The 27158-nt window shown below is 39.7% G+C and overlaps 1 protein-coding gene across 1 annotated transcript; it reads left to right on the top strand.

Annotated features, from left to right (window-relative positions):
* The first annotated feature begins 2249 nt into the window (after positions 1-2249).
* NIPAL1 (NIPA like domain containing 1) lies at positions 2250-24888 on the top strand. Its single transcript, XM_039241104.1, has 7 exons — positions 2250-2295; positions 2577-2903; positions 15834-16121; positions 19438-19494; positions 21731-21821; positions 22916-23076; positions 23607-24888. Exons 1-7 carry the CDS (start codon positions 2250-2252, stop codon positions 24224-24226), a joined length of 1590 nt encoding a protein of 529 aa, XP_039097035.1. The 3' UTR covers positions 24227-24888.
* The last annotated feature ends 2270 nt before the right edge of the window (positions 24889-27158 follow it).

The raw sequence follows: 27158 nt of genomic DNA on the forward strand, positions 1-27158 counted from the left end.
TTCAGAACTGAAAAGGAAAAATTACAGTATAGTGCATCCTACCTAAAATAGAACTGAATAAGAAACTGGAGGGGCCCCTGAGTAGTTCAGTCGGTTAAGCGTCCAACTCTTGATTTTGGCTCAGGTCATGATCTCACAGTTCGTGAGATTGAGCCCCAGTAGGCTGACAGCACAGACCCTGCTTGGGATTCTCTTTTTCCCTCTCTCTCTGCCCCTCCCCTGCTCATGCTGTCTCTCAAAATAAATGAATAAACATTTTTAAAAAATAACAAACTGGATTCAATTTTTATGAGAAACCATCTTGGGTGCACATGGGTGGCTCAGTCAGTTGAGCAACAGACTCTTGATTTCAGCTCTGGTCATGATACCCATATCTGGCTTCATGCTGAGCATGGAGCCTCCTTAGGATTCTCTCTCTCTCTCTTTCTCTCTCTCTCTCTCAAAGAAAAAAGAAATCTCAATGGTACATTTTTAAGCATTTTTTTACACTAACCAATTAGCAAATGGGTTAAGAGCATAGATTCTGAAGCCAGATGTCATTAGTTAGCATCTCAGCTCCACCATTTACCAGTTAATGTCCATGAGCAAGTTACTTAATTTCTATGTGCCTCCCTTTCCTCATCCATAATGTAGGGATTCCTAAGAGTACCTATCCATTATGATTATTTAAAAAGCAAATATTTATAAATGCTTAGAATAGGGTTTGTTCACCTAAATTCTTTCTTGGTACTAGTTAAATAAATAATAAATAAGTAATACTCTAGATCACATTTACTATCATCAATCTTTAATAAAGGCAAAATTTTCAAGTCCAAAATGTTTCAAGTTCAAACAAAATGCTTAAATTTTGAAAAAAAATTTTTAACATTTATTCATTTTTGAGAGACAGAGTGTGAGTGGGGGAGGGGCAGAGAGAGACACACACACAGAATCCCAAGCAGGCTCCAGGCTCTGAGCTGGCAGCACAAAGTCCCACTGGGGGCTTGAACTCACTGACCTGGAGATCATGACCTGAGATGAAGTCTGACCAAGCTGACGTCAACCACTTAACCGACTGAGCCACCCAGGTGCCCCCAAACAAAACGTTTAAATAGAAATCTAAGCTTTGAAGCTTATTCTCCAAATTTGGCATAAATGTCCTTCCCTTCCAACTTTCCCCTATTCCCCTCTCTATGCTATTCCTTCTCCACTAAGCCATCCACAAATGGAAGTGTGGGCCTTGTATTGATGAATTGATTGTTCTTAACTCTTCATTCGTCAGCCTAAGAACAAGAAAAGCAAGATTGAGACCGCTGCTATAAAACTCTTGGGCAATAAAAATAATAGTGTTGTTTATACTACTTAGGGCAAAGGCAAGGCGATCAGACAAAGGACTTTTCTTTATTGCCGAAGTCCCAGAGCACAGAGGCACCCCATTCCTGTGGTGAGGACTTTAGCAGGAATTATATCCAATTGGTGTTGCATAATGACCTGCTACCAAGCCTTCCACTAACTAGTTGGTTGAGTTAGTTAACCTCGCTCTTTGCCTCTGATCCCTTATCTGTAAAAACTAGCCATTAATAGACTAGGTTGTGAGATATAATGAGCTAATGCATACATATGCATGGTAAAACAAGAATATCATAAATGTTAGCTATTTTTGTGGGAATAAGTCTTTTCAGTTTGAACGTTGCTTCTCCTTCACGGTTTATTGCAAATAACTACATGACTTAGAAAACAGGGTGTTGGGGGGACCGGGAGTTTGAAGCCGAGGGACCGCGGGGAGAATCTGATAGCATCACAAGGGCAAAATCTACTAGATTCAACTTTAGCGTGGCGATTAGAGCAGAATCCCAGGGGCCAGCAACTTCCGTACAAAGCCTCTAACATGCGAAGCAGGGCCCTCAGAGAGACATTTCGACCGTCTAAGAAGCCAGAAGGGGCCCTCGGCACAGCCTTTACTCCACTAAACTCCGAAAGACTTGGCTGGGCGGCCTCCACGCTCCGAGAGTCGATTTTACCCTGCGAGGTGTGTCTACGCTTCTCAGCTGCGCGGCTCCAACCAGGACCAGGATCTGCAAGCTTGGAGTTAGCTCACATCCACAGACCTCGGGGGCGTGGCTCGCGAGAAGGCTCCAATCGCATTGGCTGAGGCTGCTCGGGGGCGGAGTCAGAGCGCACTAGCTCCGCCCCGCAGGTCCACAGGGAGGAGGAGAAGCCCAGGTGGAGCAGGAGCGAGCGCCTGCTCCGGGAAGCCCCGTGTGGGGGCCATGGGGGAACAGGTGAGGCTGCCGCCTGGAGAGCCCTGCCCGGAAGGTGAGTGTCCCTCGAGCCGAGGGAGCTGGCATCTGGGTGGTGATGAGACCGGATGGGCGGTCCCGGGTACTCGTGAGGAAGAGACCCGAATACACCCACTCGTAAGTTTACTCATTCAGGCTTTCAGGCAGTCAATAAATACTTACTGGTGCCTATGATAAGCCAGGCTCTGGGAAAGCCTGAGTCGAAAAAGACAGGCATACCCTTGGCTCTCCCTCTGGTCCAGGAGGCAGACCCATGTAAATTAACAGCGTGCTGAGTGTCGCGACGGGGCAATTCAGGGTGCTGTGGGAAGATTCCCAAGTCTCGTCTGAGAAAGACTCTTCCAGAGTCTGCGGTCGGAGTGCGCCGGTGGGCAGAGGGCGTGCCGGGGGACCGGACGGGGGTCTGGGGTTGCGCCCTGCGCTGGTTCCGTGAGGGTCAGGCACTGTGGAAGGTCAGCCGCCGTGGGCCTCGGGGGAGGGCGCTGGGTCCGCCTGGACCGTCCGCATCTCTCGTCTGTCTTCGAGATGAAAACTTCTGCAGCTGGCTCGCCGTGCAGCCTCCATTGGGCTGCTTAGGGCGAGAGCCCAACAGAAGAGGAGACCGGGAACCGGGCGCAGTCATTTGTAGGTTAGTTACTGCTGGGGTTTCGGCCCCCACCCAAATCCTGAAAAATCGCTGGGCGAGGAGACCGCTTGCCCTTTGCCAGGCGTTTACAAACGCTGGCAGGCTTTCGGGTGGCTCAGTACAGAAGGCCCGTGTGAGCTGAGACAGAAGTAGGGACCGGGATACCTGAGGGCGTGCCACAGGACCGGAAGGGTGTGCCTCAACCGCAATGACAGTTTTCAAGGTGTCAAGGGGAATGCTGATTTCTGAATTACCTGGTAAGGACAGGAAGACGGAGTGAAGGGCGTGGCGAGAATACCGTCCCAAAGTTGCTGAGCCCTTCCCGGAGGGCTTTCTCTCCTCTTTGCCCCTCCTGAGTACCTTTGATGTGGGAAGTTTAAACTAAAAAGACTGGGGGGGTGGGAGGAAGGCAGTGAACAAGTCAAAACTATGCCGTCAAGAGAGAGAAAATGCCTGAACAATTCACGAACAACTCAAAAGTTGAGATTTTGGAAGTGGTTACTAAAGCAGCTGGATCTGGAATTATTTCCTAGATAGTGAGGCGGTGTGACCTTTGTTTAAACAATTCCTAAACCAGTAAGTCAGACTGTTAATAACACATCCACCCTTGTTTACCCAAGGATCTGTAAGTAAGAAGGGCATATGAATTACGCTTTTGCTTTTGAAACTCAGATGTTTTTCCTGCTTTGCTCATGCCTTTAGTTCCAACAAGAAATACTCAAGCTCAATGCTTAATACCTGTGATGAATTATAATTGTGTGGGAAAGACAAAAGAAATCAGAATCCTTGTCAATACTGGGAAAAGATTAGGCCCTGGCATGAGTCTTCTCAGCTATGACTTAACCTCCTTGAGTCTTCCTCAATAAGAGGAAGTTTACAGTTGTGAGATTACATAGGAAGCATACAGGTCAGAGCCTGACATGGAGTAAAGTCTCAAATTTTCATTCATTCATTCATTCATTCAGTTAGTCAGTCATTCAAATGGCAAGAGTCCCGCGTGCCAAGCACTGCCCTAGGTGCTGGTATGAAGGGATTCACAAGACAGTCTAGTCCTGGGCTCTAGTAAGCCTTGCATGCAGCTTACTGTGTAGATGGCAGATTCTATGCAAGAAACAAATGAATAAGAAAGGACATTACAAGGGGCACCTGAGTGGCTCAGTTGGTTAAGCGTCCCCCTGCAGCTCAGATCATGATCTTTAGGTCTGTGGGTTTGAGCCCCGCGTCCGGCTCTGTGCTAACAGCTCAGAGCCTAGAGCCTGCTTCAGATTCTCTGTCTCCCTCTCTCTCTGCCCTTCCCCCATTCATGCTCTGTCTCTTTCTCTCTCTCTCAAAAATAAAAAAACATTAATTAAAAAAAAAAGGACATTGCAAGAATGGTAAGTGTCATGGATAATGTGTTGTGAGAACAGGGGATGTTTAGATCGGGTACTCAGGGAAGACCCTTTAGAGAACGTTACATTTGAGCTGAGGCCTGAATGACAAAGAGTTCATCATGAATCTAAGGATAGAATATTCCATTTGGACTTCCATGAAGAAAAAGTTAACCCCAAGCCTTGGTTTTGACTCTTAAAACCATAGATGCTTCAAAAAACCTTTTAATTCAAACTTTTCTATAAATAAGAAATAAATAAATAACACATATGAAGTGTTTTTAAATTTAGGTTTTTGATATTATGTCACGTATTCCACAGATCTCAGTTTGAGTCCAACAGCCAATTGAGCCTTATTACTCTAAAAATATGACACCATGAAAATAGAATGTGAGAAATAACACACATCACATGTGAGGCACCAACTGCATGAACACTGTGGGCCATGGAACTGTAGAAGGGGATAAAGGAATCAAGGGACAGAAAGATTGGGCTGTGAGGAGGATAAACCATATATTCCTGGGCCCCTATTTGAGAATTCGGAGCTGGTTTGGCAGTAAGGAGAATAAGCTGGAGATAGGGATCCAGTGGTTTTCAAAGTTTTGACTGAGTGGACCGCTTTTCCAGGGTGCAGCCAGCTGGCCGAATGAAAAATGACATAGATGTTTTTTAGGGCTGATTCAGCTTGTGATGGTTTTGAGAGGAAGAAATTAAGGAACTGCGTTCTTTGAGGACTGGTTGTATCTCTCTTGTACTGATTAGGATATGTCCCATATTGGTGTATATAATCTGAAATTTTCAAAATGGGCTTGCATAACAATGTATCAGTTTATCTTCACACATAATTAAATTCTAGGAGTTTTATTAGGTAGTCATTCTCTCCTTTTCCCAGATACAGAAACCAAGGCCCAGAGAACTGAATAATGTTTCATAATTAGTGATCAAACCAGGCACAAAATTATTTGGGCCTTTGTTTTTCTGTAGGTGCCTGTCCCCATTCTCTGGCTCTGTTGGATGCAGTGGTATTCATTTTAATGATTCTGAAATTTTACTCTTAAAAAACTTTACGTTAAAAAATGCCATAAACATTTCTCAAAGTTTCACCAAGTAAACACAACTTTTATTATCAGGAAAAACTTCATGTTTTGTGTACTGGCTGCTTTTCTGTTGCACTAAAAAAAGGTTGCCTCCATTTTTTATAAATTGTTCTTCCAGGCTTCCATAGATTTCTTAAGTGCTGAAATTCAAAAGTGCTTAAAGGTAGTTAAAGTTCTCAACTAAACATTTTCCGGAAAACCGTGTGCTCAAAATTGTTTAGTCTAAAGTTTAATATGAACTGTACATAATTGTTTTTATCTTTTGTAAGTTTTTATTTTAATTCCAGTTAGTTAACATGCAGTGTAACACTAGTATCAGGTGTACAGTGTAGCTGTAGACTCAACACTAACATGCATCACTTGGTACTCATCATGACAAATGCACTGCTTAATCCCCGTCGCCTAATTCACCCATCCATCCACCTCCGTCCCCTCTGACAACCATCAGTTTGTTCTCTATACTTAAGACTCTGTTTCTGGATTTGTCCCTCTCCCTTTTTTGCCCCCTTTGTTTGTTTTGTTTCTTAAATTCCAGATATGAGTGAAGTCATATGGTATTTGTCTTTCTCTGATTGATTTCACTTGGCATTATACTCTCTAGCTCCACCCACGTCATTGCAATTGACAAGATTTCATTCTTTTTTATGGCTGAGTATTATTATGCACGCACACGCACACCCCACATCTTCTTTATCCATTCATCAATCGATGGACACTTAGGCTGCTTCCACAATTTGGCTATTGTAAATAATACTGCTATTAACATAGGAGTACATGTATCCCTTTGAATTAGTGTTTTTGTATTCTGGATGGTAAGGTAGTCATATTTTTAACTTTTTGAGGATCCTCCACCTGTGTTCTACAGCAGCTCCACCAACAGTGCATAAGGGTTTCTTTTTCTCCACATCCTCACCAACACCTGTTGTTTCTTATGTTGTCGATTTTAGCCATTCTGACAGTTCAGGTGTCTCATTGTAGTTTTGATTTGTATTTCCCTCATGGTAAGTGATAATGAACATCTTTACATGTTGATGTATCTTTACATGTTGATGTCTGTTGATCTGTATATCTTCTTTGGAGAAATATCTGTTCATGTCTTCTGCCTGTTTTTTAATTGGATTATTTGTGTTGGGAGTGTTGAGTTTTATAAGTTCTTTATGTATTTTGGATACTAACCCTTTATCAGATATGTCATTTGTAAATAGCTTATCTCCTTCTGTAAGTTTTTTAAATGTTTATTTGTTTATTTTTGGAAGAGAGAGAACATGTGTGCTTGTGCATGAGTGAGAGAGGAATAGAGAGAGGGAGGGGGAGAGAGAAGGAGATAAAGAATCCCAAGCAGGCTCCATGCTCAGTGTGGAGCCAATGTGGGCTCCATCTCACGAGCATGAGATCTGAGCATGAGATCGTGACCTGAGCCTAAATCAAGGGTCAGTTGCTTAACCAACTGAGCCACCCAGGTGCCCATCTATGGGTTGTCTTTTAGTTTCATTGATTATTTTCTGTGCAGATTTTTATTTCAATGAAGTCCCAATATTTTATTTTAACTTTTATTCCCCTTGCCTCAGGAGACATATCTAGAAAGAAACTTTCTCTGGCTGATATCAAAGAACACTACTTGTGTTCTTTTCTAAGATTTGTATGGTTTCAAGGCTCACATGTAGGACTTTCATCCATTCTTAATTTATTTTTGTGTGTGGGTAAGAAAGTGGTCCAGTTTTCCCAACACCATTTGTTGAAGAGACAGTCTTTTTCCCATTGCATATTTCCCTGGTTTGTCAAAAATTAATTAACTACATAATTGTGGGTTTGTTTATGGGTTTCTATTCTGTTCTATAGACTATGTGCCTATTTTTGTGCCAGTACCATGCTGTTTTGATCACTACAGCTTTGTAGTATAACTTGAAGTCCAGAATTGTGATGCCTCCAGTTTTGCTTTTCTTTTTCAACATTACTTTCGCTATTATGGGGTCTTTTGTGGTTCCAAACAAATTTTAGGATTGTTTGTTCTAGTTGTGTGAAAAATGCTGTTGGTCTTTTGATAGAGATTGCATTAAAAGTGTAGATTGCTTTGGGTAGGATTGACATTTTAATATTTGTTCTTGTAATCCATGAGCATCAAATGTCTCTCCATTTCTTCTTGTCCTTTTCAATTTCTTTCATCAGTGTTTTATAGTTTTCAGAATACAGATCTTTCCCCTCTTTGGTTAGGTTTATTCCTGGGCATCTTACTGTTTTGATACAATTGTAAATGGGATTTTTTTCTTGATTTCTAGTACTTGGCTTCCAAACACGCTCATAGTGGTAAGATATTTTTTTCTTTAATCAATAGTGTCTTCTCAATTTTACTTTGGTTAATTGAAATCATGGTCTTTTACCCAGATTGAACGGAGTTTATATGTAGATATATTACTGTGACTTGATTTCCATATATTCTCAAAATTATTTCTCATTCTTATTCTGTGCCAAGTTTTCTCTAAATTATTTCTCATTCCTATTCTGCCCCCCTTGTTCCTGTTTGATAGTTCTCTCTCGCTAAAGGTGTCAGTCAGCTCAGAGGACAGAGATCTGTTCACCTGTCCTGTTGATCACTATCTCACCTGTTCTTAGAACAGGGCCTGGAACACAGGAATTGCTTAATAAGAATTCGCAAAGTGTTGAATAAATGAATACCTAACATAGTGCCTTGCATGGTAGGTGTTCAACGGCTATTTTGTTGAGTAAACAGAAGAAATAGGGGTGCTTGGATGTCTCAGTTGGTTGAGCTTCCAACTCTGGATTTTTTTGCTCAGGCCATGACCTCATGGTCCATGAGTTTGAGCCCTGTGCCTATCTCTGCACCGAAGCATGGAGTCTGCTTGTGAATCTCTGTCTCCCTCCCTCTCTGCCCGTCCCTTGCTTACTTGCTCCCTCAAAAATAAGTAACATTGAACAAAAAAGGAAATATTTTTTAGAAAAGAAATAGATATATGGATACAAGGCTGTTATAGAGCCATAATGAAACTGTGAGAAGAAGTTTGTTTTGTGGCAGTAAGATGATATGATGGAAAGTGACTAAGAAGTTCCTTTAGAGTGGGCAGGCAGGAATGCCTTTCTAAGGAAGTGCCATTTTCAAGTAAGAGCTCAATGAGGAGCAGTTAGCTTGCCAGCCACTACCCAGGCTAAGGCACAGGTCACAAAGCTTTAAGGTGAGAAGGAATGTAGCTTATTAAAGAAACAGGACCAAAAAAAATTGTAGGGAATGTGGTTAGAGAGATAACTGGAAGCAGGATCCTGTGGGCCCTTATAGACTATGGTGGGGATTTTGGAGAAAGGAAGTCATTATAGAATGTTAGAGGGAGAATGGCAAGATTGGACCTACTAATATCTAAAGACTCATTTCACCTGATCTTGCCCCCTGCCACACTTAGACCTCATCTCCTGCCGTCTCCCTTCCATCATCCCAGTCTGCCTCAAGCACATTCCTGCCTCAGGATTGTTGCATTTACACATAGCAGAGAGGTTTGTCCACTTAATTAAAAAAAAAAAAACTCCTTTATGCTACTTTTACTGCTTTCCATGGAACTCAACATATTATGTACGTATTAGTTTACTTGTTTGTTTCCCCTCATTAGAATAAACATGAGAGCAGGAATTCTGTTTTATCCACTATTGTATCCCCAATTTCTAGAAAATGCCTCAAAGACAGTAGATACTCGATAACTGTTGAATCAATGATTGAAAAGATGGCTAGTGTTATTTCAGAGACTAAGTGGGAGAGGGAGATGCAATATAATGTCACAGGTGAGCAAACTTCAGGGCATGTAAAGCTTTTAAAGAGTCCAGGATGAGAAGTTTAGATTTTGTTGTAATAGCAATGAAAAGTCATGGGGGACGAGGAAGGAGATTAAGCAGGGGAATGACATAATCTGATTCACACTGGCTGATATTTGGAGAATAAATTGTAGGGAACATAAAGAGATTCATTTATTTTTTGTATGCTAATTGGAATAGTTAAGTGTGTCAGTCAGCTATTCCTATGTAATATATAGCCCCAAACTCAACAATCATATATTCTTGCCGATGTGTCTGTAGATCAGCTGATGGTTGATTGAGCTAATCTGCGTTCACTTGGGTGTCTCTCCATCAGGCCACATGTCTATGAAGGAGCTTGGCTCCTTCATGTGGGATGAGTTTAGATCTGCTTCATGTGTTTTCATTCTGGGGCTCAGGCTGAAGGGGCTTGCGAAGCTCTATGCCTGACCAATACAGAGGTGAATGAGAGTAAACTTAACAGTGCATTTGAAGCCTGTTCTCATATCACCTCTGCTGTTGTCCCATTGGCCACCAACTCACTTCCAGCCTAACCTCAGGGGAAGAATGCTCTGCCCACATCAGGAGGTATAAGGGAGTAAATATTTGCTGAATAATAAGCCAAACTAACACGTAATATAGGTAGTGAGACAACGATTTCTTCAAACTGGAAATATCTTGTAGTGATTAAAAATGCAGTATTACACAATCATTGACGTCTTAGGAACCAGCTTCCTACTGTATATAATGAACTGGACAATTTTAATTATTATTCTCTATAGGCAAATCGTACTTGAAAAAATCATTCAGAGTGTTTCATCTTTGTATAAACATCAATAATAACTTTCAACTGGATTTATTTGTACTTTATGTTTTTACTTTTCTGAAATAAAAAGAATACTGGCCTGGAAATTGGGTTGCTACTCGGTTGTGATTTGGGCAACTACATGGCTTTCACAAGTCACTTAGTAATCTTGGCATCAGTTTCTTTGAAATGTCTTTCCACTCCAAGTGCCTATGAATTTAAAGCTGGTGTATCATATCAGCAACATTTATGAGCCACTGGGATTGTAAGTAAATTACGCTGGGAACAAAGATAGCTTATGATCAAATCATAAATTTATAGAAAGCTTCGTCAGAATCATTGAGTCAAACTCCCTCATTTTAGAGATGAGGAAATTGAAGTCAAGAGTGAATACTCCAGACTTCAAGCTGTATTACAAAGATGTAATTGTCAAGACAGTATGGTACTGGCACAGAAACAGACCAGATCAATGGAACAGAATAGAGAACCCAGAAATGGACCCACAAATGTATGGCCAACTAATCTTTGACAAAGCAGGAAAGAATATCCAATGGAATAAAGACAGGCTCTTCAGCAAGTGGTGCTGGGAAAACTGGACAGTGACATGCAGAAAAATGAACCTGGACCACTTTCTTACACCATACACAAAAATAAACTCAAAATGGATGAAAGAGCAAATGTAAGACAGGAAGCCATCAAAGTCCTCAAGGAGAAAGCAGGCAAAAGCCTCTTTGACCTTGGCCACAGCAACTTCTTACTCAACACATCTCTGGAGGCAAGGGAAACAAAAGCAAAAATGAACTATTGGGACCTCATCAAAATAAAAAGCTTCTGCACAGTGAAGGAAACAATCAGCAAAACTAAAAGGCAACCTACGGAAGGGGAGAAGATATTTGCAAATGACATTATCAGATAAAGGGTTAATATCCAAAATTTTTAAAGAACTTATCAAACTCTATACCCAAAACGCAAATAATCCAGTGAAAAAGGGGGCAAAAGACATGAATAGACATTTCTCTAACGGAGACATCCAGATGGCCAATGAAAAAATGCTCAACATCACTCATCATCAGAGAAATACAAATCAAAACCACAATGAGATACCACCTCACACCTGTCAGAATGGCTAACATTAACAACTCAGGCAACAACAGATGTTGGCAAGGACGCAGAAAAAGAGGATCTCTTTTGCACTCTTGGTAGGAATGCAAACTGGTGCAGCCAGTCTGGAAAATAGTATGGAGATTCCTCAAAAAATTAAAAATAGAACTGCCCTACAACCCAGCAATTGCACTACTAGGTATTTATCCAGGGGAAACAGATGTGCTGTTTCGAAGGGGAACATGTACCACAATGTTTATAGCGACACTATCAACATTAGCGAAAGTATGGAAAGAGCTCAAATGTCCATCAACAAATGAATGGATAATTAAGATGTGGTATATGTATACAATGGAGTATTACTCAGCAATCAAAAAGAATGAAATCTTGCCATTTGCAACTATGTGGATGGAACTAGGGGGTATTCTGCTAAGCGAGATTAGTCAGTCAGAGAAAGACAAATATATGGCTTCACTCATATGAGGGCTTTAAGATATAAAACAGATGAACATAAGGAAAGGGAAGCAAAATAATATAAAAACAGGGAGGGGGACAAAACATAAGAGGCTCTTAAATATGGAGAACAAACAGAGGGTTACTAGAGGGGCTGTGGGAGGGGGGATGGGCTAAATGGGTAAGGGGCATTAAGGAATCTACTCTTAAAATCACTGTTGCACTATATGCTAACTAACTTGGATATAAATTTAAAAAAATAAATTTAAAAAAAGTGAATACTCAACTTGTCCATGATTATAGACAGGAACAGAGCTCAAGGTAAGGAAAGACATATAATCCTACAAACAATTTAGCTTTGTTTTTAAATTCTTAAGTTGTTGTGTGTGTAAGTGAATTTTCACACTTATACATAGAAGATACATATCAAGTTCAACCATATGAAACTGCTATTTTCATGGGGTCAAAAATTGTCAACTATTATTAATTACGTATGTTTCAACCTAACTAAGAACTTTAGCAGTACTGTTTGAAGAGCAAAACCATTGTACATTACCCAAATGTCCACCAACTGTAAAATGAGAAAATTGTGAGCACCTACATTTCATAAGGTGCAAAGGAAGCAAAACTGAATAATTTATTTTTTAAAGATATAGTCATATAAGGGAAATCTTTTTTTTTTAAAGAAAAGGGATCTTATGCAGAAAGTCAGGGATAATGATAGAGATAATGTTTTATTTCTTAAATTGGGTGGTTGACACATTGGTGCATACTGAATTAATTTTCTTAATAACTGACACATATTTTCTAAATATTACTCAGTATTTACACAAATTAATAATAACCATACCAAAGAATTAATGCATGTTCCTATGTGTAGGAGTATGTATTGGTACCATGATTTTAGAGGGGTACTAGTGTCTATTAAAATAAAATATAATGATGGGCACCTGGGTGGCTCAGTTGGTTAAGCATCTGACTTTGGCTCAGGCTGTGATCTCTCAGTTCGGCTCCTGTGTTCCAGCCCCACATTGCTCTATGAGGACAGCTCGGAGCCTGGAATCTGCTTTGGATTCTGTCTCCGTCTCTTTCTGTCCCTCCCCCACTTACACAGGTGTGCTCTCTCTCTCTCTCTTTCTCTCTCTCTCAAAAATAAATAAACATTTAAAAAACAAAATAAAATATGACTGTAATAGATTTTCTCTATGTCGAATAAAGTTTAGATTAAACTTACTTTGCTTACTAGAATCTTAAGAAGCCCAACTCAGATTTCTGATTCCTCTGAAACACTCCACGGACTCCCTGCCCACACACTGTACTTCACCCATCTGTCTCCTTCTGCCCTAAACCACTCCACACCCACCAACCCACCCTTCAACCCCCCACTTCCTCCTTCAGTCACATCTGCTGTAGGCTCTCTCATCAACATGCACCCAAAACATAAAACCATTTTTCTAAGGTCAGAAACTAGACAAGATTTTTATTATTGTTCCTGCCATAAAACTTGCAGCATTAATATCTACTGTTCACAATAAGAACTTACAAAATGCAACAAAGATTATTTGCTTTCCCTTATCGCCCTCTGCCCCCACACCCCCGAAAACGTCAGAAACATTTTGCTGTGTCAACAGCTTATTTTTGTTTCACTGGAATGAGACCTGCCCACACTGTTTCCCAGATGAAGTTTTGGAATGGTTATGTTAATTACATAGTAACACCAGTGCAGCCATGGAATTTACTGGAAAGTCAAGTCAGATGTTTTCTCTCTCAGGAATTAATGGAATGAAAGTTCTTACTATGAAAATCATTTTCCATTCTTGGGATTTAGATGAGATGAACAGTGACTGGAACAGGATTACTAAGGGCTAGCTTGTTTGAAAATTTGTAGCAATTCTTATTAACAACCTGCCTGAAACTTCCTCAATGATATAGACTATCCTGCCAGCAGTAGAATTCTTCTTGGAATATTTAGCAGTTTTGACTTAGAATTTATGCTGTATCTGTGAAACAGTTGATTCATTTTCAAATGATAAGAAATAAGTGAAATAATCATGAAAAATTGAATTCAATTATTTTACCTTTTTGTTTTACATTTTTTAAATCTTTATTTATTTTTGAGAGAGAGACAGAGTATGAGCAGGGGAGGGTCAGAGAGAGAAGGAGACACAGAATCTGAAGCAGGCTCCAGGCTCTGAGCTGTCAGCACAGAGCCCAATGCAGGGCTCGAACCCACAGACTGTGAGATTGTGACCTGAGCCGAAGTCAGACACTTAACCAACTGAGCCACCCAGCCACCCCTATTTTACCTTTCTAAGGCCTGAATTTTATGGTGGTTTACTAACTGTGTAAGTGGTAAATTCAGATAACTGCATAATGTCAGAGAGGCATTGATCCAGTTACCACAGTTTTATCCCTAAGGCATCATTTGGTCAAACTGTCTTTTGCCTTCTTAAGATTTCTGAGATGTAAAAAAAAAAAAAAAAGGATGTAAAACTAATTGTTTTCATTGAACTCTAAAATTGTAGTTGATTCATTTTGCTTTGCCTTTTTTGTTAGAATGGGAACATATGCTTTTTAAAGAAAAAAAAATGAAACTGATATAACACTGTATGTTAACTATACTTGAATTAAAATAAAATAAAAATAAAAGGAAAAAAGTTGAGAAGAATGTCAGAAAATCTAGTCATAATCTCACCCTGTTTGCAGCTAGCTTTTCAAGTGGAGAACAGATTTAAAAGTTTCTTACACGGGCGCATGGGTGGCCCTGTCGGTTGACTGTCTGACTTTGGCTTACGAGTTGGATGCCCACGTTGGGCTCTCTGCTGTCAGCCTAGAGCTTGCTTGGGATCCTCTGTCCCCCCTCTCTCTCCACCCCACCCTCACTCATGTGCAGGTGCTCTCTCTCTCTCAAAAAAAAAAAATCATTTAAAAATAAATAAAAAATAAATAAAAATTTCTTACTTTGTCTATTGTGTTTTAGTGTTTAGCTTTCAAATTCCAAGGCACTAATAATCATGGGTCTGGTTCAGTAGATTTACATGTTTATTTGAATGCTATTCTAAGAAAAGCCTATTGACGTTTAATTCATTTTTTTATTAGATTCTATTTTATTTAGGAAAAGGGAGAGGAGTAGGAAAATCATTCTCTTCAGGAAAAGTGGTACAGAACTCTAAACCCACTTTTATTTTTTATTTTTTTTACAAATAGTTTATGGTCAAATTAGTTTCCACATAACACCCAGTGCTCATCCCCACAAGTGCCCTCCTCCATGCCCATCCCCCCCCCCCCCACCCATCAGTCCTCAGTTTTTGTCAGCATTCAAGAGTCTCTCATGGTTTGCCTCTCTCCCTCTCCTCCACCATTTCCCCCCTTCTTCTCCCCCTTGTTTCTCAGTTAAGTTCCTCCTAATCCTCCTATACGTGCAAACATATGATATTTGTCCTTCTCTGCCTGACTTATTTCGCTCAGCATAACACCCTCAAGTAAACCCACTTTTAAAATACGTTTTCTGAAAGGCACAGTTCACACCCCACTGAATGTGTTAGCTGCATTTCCTTTAACATGTTGACCACTGGGTCGCCCTGCCTGTCCCCACACCCAGGCATCATAAACACTGCCCTCCAGGAGCCATGCTGATCACGAGAAGGAGTGAGGTGCGTGCGGGGGACTGTGATGAATTGCTGAGCACCACTCAGGTTGCTGTTTTGCTAGAACGAAGAACCAAGCAAGTGTTGCCCAGACTCTCCAATTTATAAGAGGAAGTCAGAGTTTCAGGTGAAATCTCTCGTTTTTAAATGATTACAGCTAAACAATTTCCAAAACATTTTCAAGAACCTGTGTGAGCCAAGCAGAACGTGTCCACGGGACTGTGGATCACCTCCTGGGAACTTCCCTTCATACAGTGAAAAACAGGGTTTCAGTGCCGTCCGATTGAGTTTCTCTTTCGTCCGTCCTTCCTTCCTTCCTTCCTTCCTTCCTTCCTTCCTTCCTTCCTTCCTTCCTTCCTTCCTTCCTTTTAACATTTGTTTATTATTATTGAGAAACAGAGAGAGACAGAGCATGAGCAGGGGAGGGGCAGAGAGAGGGGGAGACAGAATCTGAAGCAGGCTCTAGGCTCTGAGCTGTCAGCACAGAGCTTGACAAGGGGCTGAACCCATGTGCCATGAGATCATGACCTGAGCTGAAGTCAGATGCTCAACTGACTGAGCCACCCAGGCGCCCCATGGGTTTCTCTTTCTTACAGAAAAGGGGTAAACTTTAATGTATCTCCCTTTCGTGTTTGTTGACATTTCCTTCTTTCCCTTTTTCCAGGCTACACGCTGTCTCTAGTCTGTGCAAACTCCGCCCAGGCCTGGTGTGAGATCACAAATGTGTCCCAGCTGCTGGCTTCTCCTGTCTTCTACAGGGACCTGAACGCCAGCTACAGGGACATGAATTCCAGCATAAGCGACTTGATCATTTCTGCAAACGTAGAAAACAAATACAGTCTGTACGTAGGCCTGGCGCTGGCAGTAAGTTCCAGTATTTTTATTGGCTCCAGCTTCATACTGAAAAAGAAGGGCCTCTTGCAGCTGGCCAAGAAGGGCGTTACCAGAGCCGGTAAGAAATGGATGCAACTAGCAAATTTGAGTCTCTGCAGCAACTGCAGAAAGAATCCTATTGTAAGACCCTAGTGCCATAGTAGTAATATTTTATTGTCTCTTAGTCCCTGTCTGAGTTTAGCACATCTCCTCTGCAGCGCCCAGGATTGAGCTACCTGTGTCTCCTTTAGGGTGCAACAAAAATTCTTGTTTCAGAGGGATGAGTTCTTCTTTCATAGCTGTTGTGTGTGATTTCAGTGGTCAAGGTCAGATGCTGCTTCCCTGCTTAAAACACGTCAGTAGCCTTTCTTTGCACTCAGAATAAAATCCAGACACCTTTCCGCAGTCTCTGACCTCCTGTGTAAACTGGCCCTGGCAACCTCTCCAGCTTATATATTCTGCTGTCTTCCCTGTCATTTACTTTTCTCTGATTCCTGGAACAGACCAAGTTCTTTGCCATCTCAAGGCCTTTTCCTTTTGCTTGGAACCCTCTTCTCCCTGCCCTTCATTTGGCTGACTCATCCTTCAGACTTCAGCCTAAATATCATCACCTTCCCTGGCCTTCCTCTCTGGGAGATGTCCCTTTCCATCCCAACCCTGCCCTGTTACTGTCTATCATTGCACTAAAGGTTTCCTTCATTGTATCTAGAAAGTCTGTCATTGTACATTTATTGTTCATTTACTTGTTTATTGATAGCAGATTCATAAGAGCAGGAACCTTCCCCAGCATAGCATTTGGCAGCCCAGTAAGTATGTGTTAAATGAATAAATGGATAGCAGAACAAAGTTGCTGTTATCACAGTGATATTTCACATGTTGAGTAACTCAGCTTGACTACCCTCCATTAACCATGAATTTCTATTCTTTCTTATCAAGAATATCATAGAAGAGCTAAATATTACTCTAAGGTTTATATGAAAAAGTGACTACAAATTACACAAACAAGTTCACGAAAGTACTATTGGAGGAGATTTGCACTATCAGAAATAAAATATACTATAATGCTATAGAAATTAAAACAGTTTGGTACTGGCACTAAAAAAGATAGATAAAAAATGAAAGAGAATTGAAAACTTATCAAGGTACCCAAGTACTTGTAACAAATGAATGTACGATTTTTTAAAGTGGCATTTCAATTCACTGGAGAAAAGATGGATTATTCAGTCAAAAGTGTTAATGGGGCACCTGGGTGGCTCAGTAGATTAAGCACACGACTCATGATTTCAGCTCAGGTCATGATCTCATGGTTCGTGAGACTGAGCCTCGCATCAGGCTCTGTGCTGACAGCACGCAGAGCCTGCTTGGGATTCTCTCTCTCCCTCTCTCTTTGCCCCACCCTAGCTTGCATGAGGGTGGGCACACGTGCTCTCTCTCTCTCTCTCTCTCAAAGCAAACATACTTTAAAAAGCGTTAAGACAATCAGCAAAAATTACAGGAGAAAAATGTAAGAGTTCTACTTCATACCATTCAGCAATTTAAAATGAAATGATTTTTTCAAAATCCTAAAAGGTCTTTCTAACTGTACAGATAAACGAAGAAGCTATTCTATATGAAGGAAGAGATTATCTAAATTGATTTGAAAAAAAAAAATCCTACATGGAAACATCTAACTGAAACTAAAGAGCAAATGACACGGTGGGGGGTGGAGGTGGGCATGCTTCCAAAATATATGACAGACAAAGGATATTAAGATCCACAATATATATAGTGACTATAGTTGATAAGAAAAAGATTAGTAGTGGCCTAAGGCAAAATAGGCAAAGTACATAAATAAGAAGCTCACAAAACAAGAAATGCAAGTGGCCAATAATCAGGTAGAAGTAAATGTTATTTCACTAGTACCTAGAGAGATACCAACTATGTACAATGAGCTCCTGGGTTGTTTTCTACCATTTTAACCAGGTTTTGTTTTTTCTTGCAAAGGCCTTGTGTTGGTAAGGGATTTTGGAAAATAAATAGCCCTCCCAAACATTGCTGGAGGCAGCATATAGCATAAATGGGTACAAACTTTCCTAAGAACAGTTTGGTAAAGCTCAAAAATGTTACTGTTTTGGGGCTCCCAGGTGGCTCAGTCAGTTAAACGTTGGACTTCGGCTCAGGTCATGATCTTGTGGTTCGTGGGTTCAAGCCCCACGTCAGGCTCTGTGCTGACAGCTATCTCAGAGCCTGGAGCCTGCTTCAGATTTTGTGTCTCCCTCTCTCTCTGATCCTCCCCTGCTCACACTGTCTCTCTCCATCTCTCAGAAATAAATAAAACATTTTAAAAAATGTTACTGTCTTAAAACATAATAATTTCACTTCTGGAAATTTATCTTAAGAGGTGAACAAGAATGCCACCTATATTTACATACCAGGATATTTATTTAAAGGTTTTATGTAATGAGAACAAAACTAGAAACTCTGTGTGTGTGTGTGTGTGTGTGTGTTGCACACAGGTTAAGTAAATAATGATATGCCAGATTTTGAAATAATATTAAGCCATTAATTAATATTGTGATATATTGTTTGAGAAAAATATTTGTGATACATTATTAAATTTTTAAAAGACAGATTATTAAATTATAATATTCCAATTTAATCATTTGCACATTTTATAAGAAGAAAATCCTAAATAAATAACTACCTTGCAAGATAATCTTCACAGCTAATATACCCTGTTTGTTTCATTATAACAAAATCAGGTCAAAGACACAGGATTAAGTATATTGAATAGGTGAGAAAATTCCATTTTCTATAGCAAAGATAGCAATGACTTTAGGTCACAGATTACAGTAAAGAAAAGATAACTCTGAATATCTCAGGAAAGCTTTTTGTCCTTTTCAGTAGACTAGAGAGAAACTCAATTTCATGATGCCAAGGTAGAGAATAGGAGAGGCCTACTGACTAATGCTTGCTGTTCTCTGGCTGACTATCCAAAATTTCAAAAGCTTGTCTGTCAACCGTCTTCTTCCCTTCAAGGTCCTCATTAGGTACCGATGTAACTTACAATATATATTTTCTGTCTTTAATTTTAACTGTGGGTGAAGCAAAGTACTTAGAGGTTATAATAGTCTGTGTCCATACCTCTGGCTGGCATAAATACACTACCCTAATGATTAAATAAAATTTTCTTGCAAATGAAAAAGCTTACTTTCTATAAAAATCAAAAGTGACATAATCGAAAGCCTAGAAGATCTTCAGAAATGACTAAGTAAATAAGCTAAAGACTAGCTGGACTGAGTTGGCTTTACATCTCGCCTCTTCCAATCATATTCCATTACTCTTCCTAGCAGTCGGTTCTTCCGATCTTCTTCCTCCAGTTCAGAAACTCATTTTAATTGTTCTTATTTTTCTAGGACAAGGTGGACATTCTTACCTCAAGGAATGGCTCTGGTGGGCAGGATTACTCTCAAGTAAGTCTTTACTGCTGAAAATAGTGCATGCTTGTAAAATGATAAATAAATTACATGGGGTTGCTCAAAATTGATTAATTTATCTTCTTGGTAAGGATGGCATTAAAGTTTAGACACTTTCGTGCAGGTATAATATATTGTCTTACATACAAAGTCACATGTTTAAAATTAATGTTTCCTCTTCTCTCCCTGTACCCCCATGTTCTCAATCCTGTCTTAGAATGCAAGGAAAAAAGTTAACATCTGAAGTACTGTTATCTTATCACGAAGTTCCCTTTTTGTTATATTTTATCTCCCAGAACATCGCAGAAAACATCCTCTTCCCACATTTCCCTGCTCCTGATTTGAATCTGTGACTATTCTAGCTGCATGTTTACTAAGGAATGGGTGCGTTTCACTGGCCAGCACCAAAACAGGGGCTAATTAAAGTCCCGTCGGGCTGCTTAGCACAGAAGAAATGGAGAGAAGATGGAAGCTGTCAGCACTCTCCTCCTCCCAGACTTGCCCTGAGGAGCACAAGAGACTGCTGGATGGGAAAGCACTTTAGAAATGCTCATATGCTGTGCAAATAGAAGGCAGTGTTCATGTGCTCACAGGCGCTTTTGCAGATTTCTATCTCCTCCCCTAACTCCTCTGAAATCCCAGACCTAAGACTTACAAAGATAGGAGCTTATAAACTGTAGTTTCACACCTCCTGCTAGTCATCTTCCTCTGCAGCAAGTAGACTGAAAACTTCCATTTGTTTTCTCACACCAACTAACACATTTCAGTACTTGTGTGGTCCTCCTATGCAAAGGAATTGGATAACTTTTCTTCAGTGTTAGAATCTAAAAGAATGATAATCATTTAAATGTGATTAAATTTAAAAGTTAATTAAGTTAATTACAGTTGTTAAGGTGTTTTCTGTTTTCTTACTTCTTTTGAATTAAAGTTGGCCAGGATGTACTGGGGAGATTTCAGATAGAGATTTGGATGATTTTTTTGTGCTTTTCTCTCTCTTCTACTCGTCTCCCCACCCCTCTACCCGCACAGCAGGATGAAGATATAAGGAGAATAGTATATGCCTACATTTACAATTTTGTTCTCATCATGTACCAAGTTCATGCTAGTATTGAAGACAGAAAAGCAGAAGTCTACAACATTAGAGATTTTATCTCCTGACAAACACATAGCACTTCAATCATGAAATTAATATTTTCCCAGAAAGCTGTCTGGAAGAGATACAAATATAAATAATATCAAGTATTCAAGAAAGCTTAATATTTGAAGAAAACTGCCATGGCTCTTCTTAGAAGAGCAGTCTCCTAATTGCTCTGTTCTGGAAGTTTCTATGTGTTTTATGGTATTTCCCTCAAGCTGAGTACTCCTGCAGATTTGGCTGGGGTGTAGAGGGGAAGGCTGGGAACACAGCAGCCAGATGGAAAAAGAAAAAGTATTCTGGTGTCGTTTATCTGTTCCAGAAGCTCTCTCTACAATATAAGTGTTTTCTTGGGCTGGTTTGCCCTTGTGAAATACTGCCCATTCACTTGGGACCCATAAGAATACTTTGGCTCCGAGACAAGAGTGTAGTTCTTAGAGGGATTTTCCCTCACCATAGAAATCGTTTCACAGAGGTCTAGACTTCCTTGGATGAGAGAAAGATGGCAGGAGCACATCCTTATGACTTTAAAACAGCCCTCTGCCTCTCCTCGAGCTTTAAGATCCTGTTAAAGTGCTTTAGGATCTTGTGCGATTCAGAGACAGATGCCTGGCGACCTAGGACAGTGGTAGGCGTTTCTGGCTATGCCCTGCCCGGTAAGCAGATCTCTGCAAAGCACGCTAATTTGCCACTCTGCCTTTTGTTAATTTGCATAACAGTAGGTATTCTTGAGCAAATAGAAAAATTCTTTGCTTAGGTTAAAGCTGCCTCTAATTAGACTTTTATCAGAGTGGCCAAATATGTTTTTGGTAGTGATGTAACTAAAGTCTCTATTGGAAGTCACTTAAAATGTGTATTCATCTGTTACCACTTTTATTTTTGGCCTTAATTGAGTTCCTATCACCAGGTAATTATAGTTTATCTGCATCCCTTAATACCAATCCTACCCCCAAGCTCCATTAAAAAAGTTTAATTGTTCCTTTTACTAGATCTGTTAGTATCCTTGGCATAAAGTCTACCATTTTGCTTGTGTCCTTGGTTTTTCTCTTCTGACAAGTAAATCCATCTCTCACGTGAATACTATGGCTTGTTTTCCAGTGGGAGCCGGAGAAGCGGCAAATTTTGCAGCTTATGCTTTTGCACCGGCCACCTTGGTCACCCCGCTGGGTGCTCTGAGTGTGCTCGTAAGGTATGTGAGAAATGAACTTGGCTTCTGTGGAGATGTCAATACCATGATGAGCTTAAACCACAAGAAATATATTGCTAAGCATATTTCCAGACAAAATATCACACAACTAATTTGAGAAGACACAATCAAGAGTAGTAGAAATGAGAAATAAGTTATGTTATTGTTGTTATTTAGAAAAATATGAGGGGGTCCTAATTTCCTGCTAACATAAAATAATCACGTGTTATGTTTGCATTTATTCAATGAAGCCTACGGGATTTTTTTCTCTCTCACCTGAACACATTGCCACAGCCCTTTTCAGCCTTTCTGTTGTCATAGTGACTAATGACCACAGTTATCAGAGGGTTTAAAAACATAGTGTTTGGGTTAAACTTCAACTCTCACCTAAAGTCTTGCATTATTTGCTGGATAGTTCTGTTCAGAGACCTCTGAGTTTTTTAGTCATGGAAACAGGAGTCATTTTTATGTTCATAGAATGTGCATCTCATCTTTCTGAGTTGGTCTTTATTAGGATCCCAAATGAATGTGCTCAATGGACATGTGAACTCTTACAGTTAAGCAACTGTTTTGTTGTGCTTTTCTGTTCCTTTTATCTATCCATCCCTAGTAAAAAGCTTATGGCTAGGCCTACCCACTTCTTTTTACCTTCTTCATAGCATTGCTGTGAGAAGTAAATGAGTCAGCACACAGAGAGCACTAGAACACTGTCTGTGCAAGGAGTGATAATCCGTAGTTACTGATTTGAGCTTTTTTGAGCACAGATATCCTAAGTGTATCAAGCCAGTAAGATATAAAAGATCTTCCATTTTGTTTGGCATTATAGAAGATGGGGAAATTGAAAATGACCTCTCATGGGACGATTACAGGGATATAGAATGTCTGTGAAAATTCTTTAGATGCTAAAGCAATTCAGCAGATTTGACCATCATTTCTGAGTTTTAAAGCTAATCGGGTTTTTCAGCGGCATGTAGCATATTCAGATCAGTCGATTGTAGACAGGGATACAGGATGGCACATACTACAGCGAGACTTCTGAGCTGCTATGGGATCAAAAGCTAATTGAATGAGCGATTTTGTTTTTCTTCTCCCAACAGTGCAATATTGTCTTCCTATTTTTTAAATGAGCATCTGAACATTCATGGTAAAATGGGCTGCATTTTAAGTATATTGGGGTCAACTGTGATGGTTATCCATGCCCCGCAAGAAGAGGAAGTCACTTCTTTGCATGAAATGGAAATGAAATTGAGAGACCCAGGTCTGTGATTCAACCAAAAGAAACCCTTACTCAGATTCTGTTCCATTTTCTCTCCTCATCAAATGACTCTGTGCTAATTCTGTAAAAAGCTGTAAGCCTCACGGTGGGTTGTGAGATACAGTAAGGTTTGACTGTATCACAAGTCTTCTATACAGGTGACCCAACTTATTGTTCTGTCCATGCTTCCTCTCTGTACGTGAAAGGAAGAGATGGGGATAGGAGAGGCAAAAGGCATGTGTTCCAACCCCAATTGTGGCTACTTTTCCTCTCTGAAAATAAAGAGTCACTCAGACGATAGCTACCATACCTCATAGTGTTAGCTATGAAATTGAAAAGATACGTTTGTGAGAGTCCACTGTAAAATGTTGAGAGCCATGCTAGTAAAATGTTGTTTTGGTTTTGTTATTTTAATCTAATCTCACTTCCCTTTCTGAAACAACTGTGCTCCTAAACTCTTGACTAACAACATTTCATAAAGATATGATCTTGTCAGCATTTTCTGAATTCTAATTCTTTTTTCTTCCACACAGGATTTATTTCCTTTGCCGTGATCATAACAGTGATCTCGTTGGTGCTGATATTGATCGTGGCTCCCAGGAAGGGACAGACCAATATATTGGTCTACATTTCAATCTGTTCCTTGATTGGAGCATTTTCAGTGTCCTCTGTCAAGGGCCTGGGAATTGCCATTAAGGAACTATTGGAATGGAAGCCAGTTTATAGGCATCCACTGGTCTTTGTTTTGTTGGGTGTACTTGTGCTTTCAGTGACGACACAGATTAACTATCTCAACAAGGCACTGGACACCTTTAACACATCTCTCGTGACTCCCATTTATTATGTGTTCTTCACATCCATGGTAGTAACTTGCTCCGCCATCTTATTCCAAGAATGGTATGGCATGAAGGCTGGAGATATCATCGGGACCCTGAGTGGCTTCTTCACCATTATCAATGGCATCTTTCTTCTACATGCTTTTAAAAACACTGACATTACCTGGAGTGACCTGACGTCCACTACACAGAAAGAGGTCCTCTCGCTGAATGGCAGTGAAGACAAATATGTCTTACTGGAGCACACAGAATATTCAACCCCAGGATACAATGACGACATTACTTTGTTTAGCAGGGTTGATGATCAAAATCTCTAGAAACCCCAAACTTTAGCCAATATAAGACACTTGGAGAGGACAAGAAATACCTGATTCTTGCGAGAACTATTAGGAAAGCAGGCATTTTTAAAGTTCTAACTAATAATTTAGGTGTGAACCTCACCCCACCAAAAGATCCTCAATTTTAGCCATCAAATTTAAGATGAAGGTTTGGAGCCTCCTCCAGAAGACTTCCAGTGGTTTTTGTTTCTACAAACTTGAAATATTCCCTGAGCACAAAAGAAGTTCAAGAGTTACATGAGCCTCTGAGTTGCTCTTCTGGTCACAGTATATTTGGCTCTGCCAGGTGGCTCTTCGTTTCTTTGGCTGCTATTCTTAGTAATTCGTAGATAAACTTAGCTATGTGCTGATAAGCAGAGTAGCAATCATCATTCTCTGATGAGTCATTGTTTCAAATTCTTAAAACTGAGAAGTGAGATCACTGATATTCTCCCCGCCCCTTCCATAACTTCTTTCTTTCTAAACTAGAGTGGTGTGCTGAAGCAAAAATAGGCCTGCTTTGGAAATCTGCTCCTTGGTGGGTTAGAAGGCACAAGACACACAGCCCATGAAGGGCTTATGAATTGTAACTCATTGGCAGATCATGAAAACTTACTACAAATTCAAAAGGGGAAAATGGAGGAAGGAGAGAAATACTTACGTGAAACACAGTGTTTTTTTCTTTTCACAAAAACAAATGCAAGTGATTACTTTCCAGGGTTCTTTTAACTCAAACCTGAACAACGTAAGACAAAATTGAGTTTCTGGAGATGACCAAATGATTTCAGCCGTGGAGTTCCTCATATTCACGTTGTCCCTTTTTCTTACTATCATCCCCAAGGTCATTTTTCCTGTTGACATAGAGATGTTTGTAAAGTCTATAAGTGTAAATTGGTACATTATTTTAAGATTATATTGTACACTTCGATTTTCCTCAAATGTCTAGTTCTCGAAGGGTAGGCTATTTGGAAACAATTAGAAAAATCTTTGTAAAAACCGAAATGAGTTATCATAATTGTTCCCTTGAAATTTGGTACTTTCATCCTTATTAAGAAAATTATAATTAGTTACTAACCTTTCCGAAAACATACATACCCTACCACAATAAGTGGTAGATTGTCTTCTTCTGTTGAATTTCATCCTGACCACGTTTTCTATACATTTTATTGATAAGTGCTTTGGGAGAATAGAAAAGGAAGGAAGTTAACTTCGTAGAAAACAAAATATTCAGACCTCAGGGACTACTACAGGAAAATACCTTTTGAATATTAAAACTTACATACAATTTTCAACAGGAATAACATTTTTGGTGGCCTTTAATGTGTATGGACAGATATCTTATCACTCAATGATTTCACGGGAAAGAAAGTACCTATTTCTAGACTAAACTTAATTCCATCAAAAGCAAAACAAAACTCCTAACTAAAAAGTTACGATATTGGGGGGGGAGAGGGGGGGGGAACAAAACCCTTCAGGTTGATTGGATTTTTCTGTTCCAACATCAGATGTTGTTATTTGTTTGTAATCTAGCTCAAGGATGGCCTGGGTCGTAATGTTAAGTTCTGTTATTTAGACTCTATTAAATGGACTTCAGCATTTTGGAGTTCTGTTAGTTAGGACTAATGTTCCCAGGGATGTCCGGAGAGGAATGTGAAGTTGTAAAGGGCCATCATCATCTCTTCAGCACTTCTCAGTGTTGAGTGCAACTCAGTGCTTTCTAATTTTTGAAAACTGATAATCCATGGAAGACACATGGGTTGATACCTCAGGTCAAGTACATGTTTACTCTGTTGATTGCTGTTTCACTTTAATTGTATACCAGATGTATAAGCTATGAACAGAAAAAGTATTTTCTGAAAAGGTAGTGTTTAAAACTTGTAGAAATTCTTTTAAAGTTTTTTTCTTCCCCTGTTGAAAAACTCTCTTGGTTTATCCAAGGCACTTTCTTAGTGAGCAAATGCAGGACATCCACCCCAAGGCCGTGGTGGTTCTCTGTTCTAGTGAAATTCAGTGTCAGGTATTTCTTATACGTCACTTGTTAACAAAGTTTTGCCCTTGGTGTATTGTGGCCCGGCTAAAGGTTCACAGAACACAAGAACTCATGTGGATCTTGGATTGGAAACTGAACTGATATTAACACATACACCAGGAGAAAGGCTGAAAAAGATTTAACAAGTTGAAGTATGTTGAGAAACAATGAAATATTTTAAAACTCTTTAAAAAATCCCTGGCAGGTACATGCATCAAAAAACTAAAATGTTATTGCCAATCTAAAAGTCAGAATAATTTTTCCCAAGTAGGGAAATATTGTCTAAGAAGAAATAAAATGCTGGATCCCTATATTCAGACTATATTAGTCTTGACTGGTGGCTTCATATAGGTACATATCTTAATGTTTATACATTATCTCACATAGATATCTTAAGATTAATTATATAACTATCTGCACATGGGTCATTAAGGATTACAAAGCTGTCTTCACGCAGCCAAACTGAAAGCTTTTCCATAATTCTGTTTCATTCATTCATTCAGTTCATTCGTATAATAGTTTCATTTTATTTTTTGACTCGTAATTTTATTCTTAAGAGGAAATGTCTAATGACTTTATTTTTAGTTCAGATTGCAGAATGTTTATAAGACCCTTTAGATTTAGCAGGACAAAGTTAAATTAATGCCTTTGTGTTTTAAGAGTATTAAATGAAATACTTGGAAAACACCCTTCATCATGCCTGATATAAGAATTTATTTCTCTTTGAATCCACATTTTGATTCTTATAGTCTTATTATCAGATAGGTAAGTACCATTTATTGCCAATTGTCATACATTCTTCGTCTTTTCTTAATATGTGTCACATTAGCTAATTTTAAATGATCCAAATGAAAATGAATTCCATCATTATACTATCTCAACACCATTACAAAATTATTCCAA

This window comes from Hyaena hyaena, unplaced genomic scaffold, assembly GCF_003009895.1.
Source record: "Hyaena hyaena isolate Hyena2069 unplaced genomic scaffold, ASM300989v1 scaffold_187, whole genome shotgun sequence".
Classification (NCBI taxonomy): domain Eukaryota; kingdom Metazoa; phylum Chordata; class Mammalia; order Carnivora; family Hyaenidae; genus Hyaena; species Hyaena hyaena.

What these genes read in the sequence shown, in the direction of transcription:
- NIPAL1 (XM_039241104.1), top strand. Translation starts at nt 2,250, where the DNA reads ATGGGGGAACAGGTGAGGCTGCCGCCTGGAGAGCCCTGCCCGGAAG. An exon ending in TGGAGAGCCCTGCCCGGAAG is followed by an intron (nt 2,296 to 2,576) that starts GTGAGTGTCCCT and finishes GGGGCAATTCAG; the next exon opens with GGTGCTGTGGGAAGATTCCC. An exon ending in GAAGGGCGTTACCAGAGCCG is followed by an intron (nt 16,122 to 19,437) that starts GTAAGAAATGGA and finishes TTATTTTTCTAG; the next exon opens with GACAAGGTGGACATTCTTAC.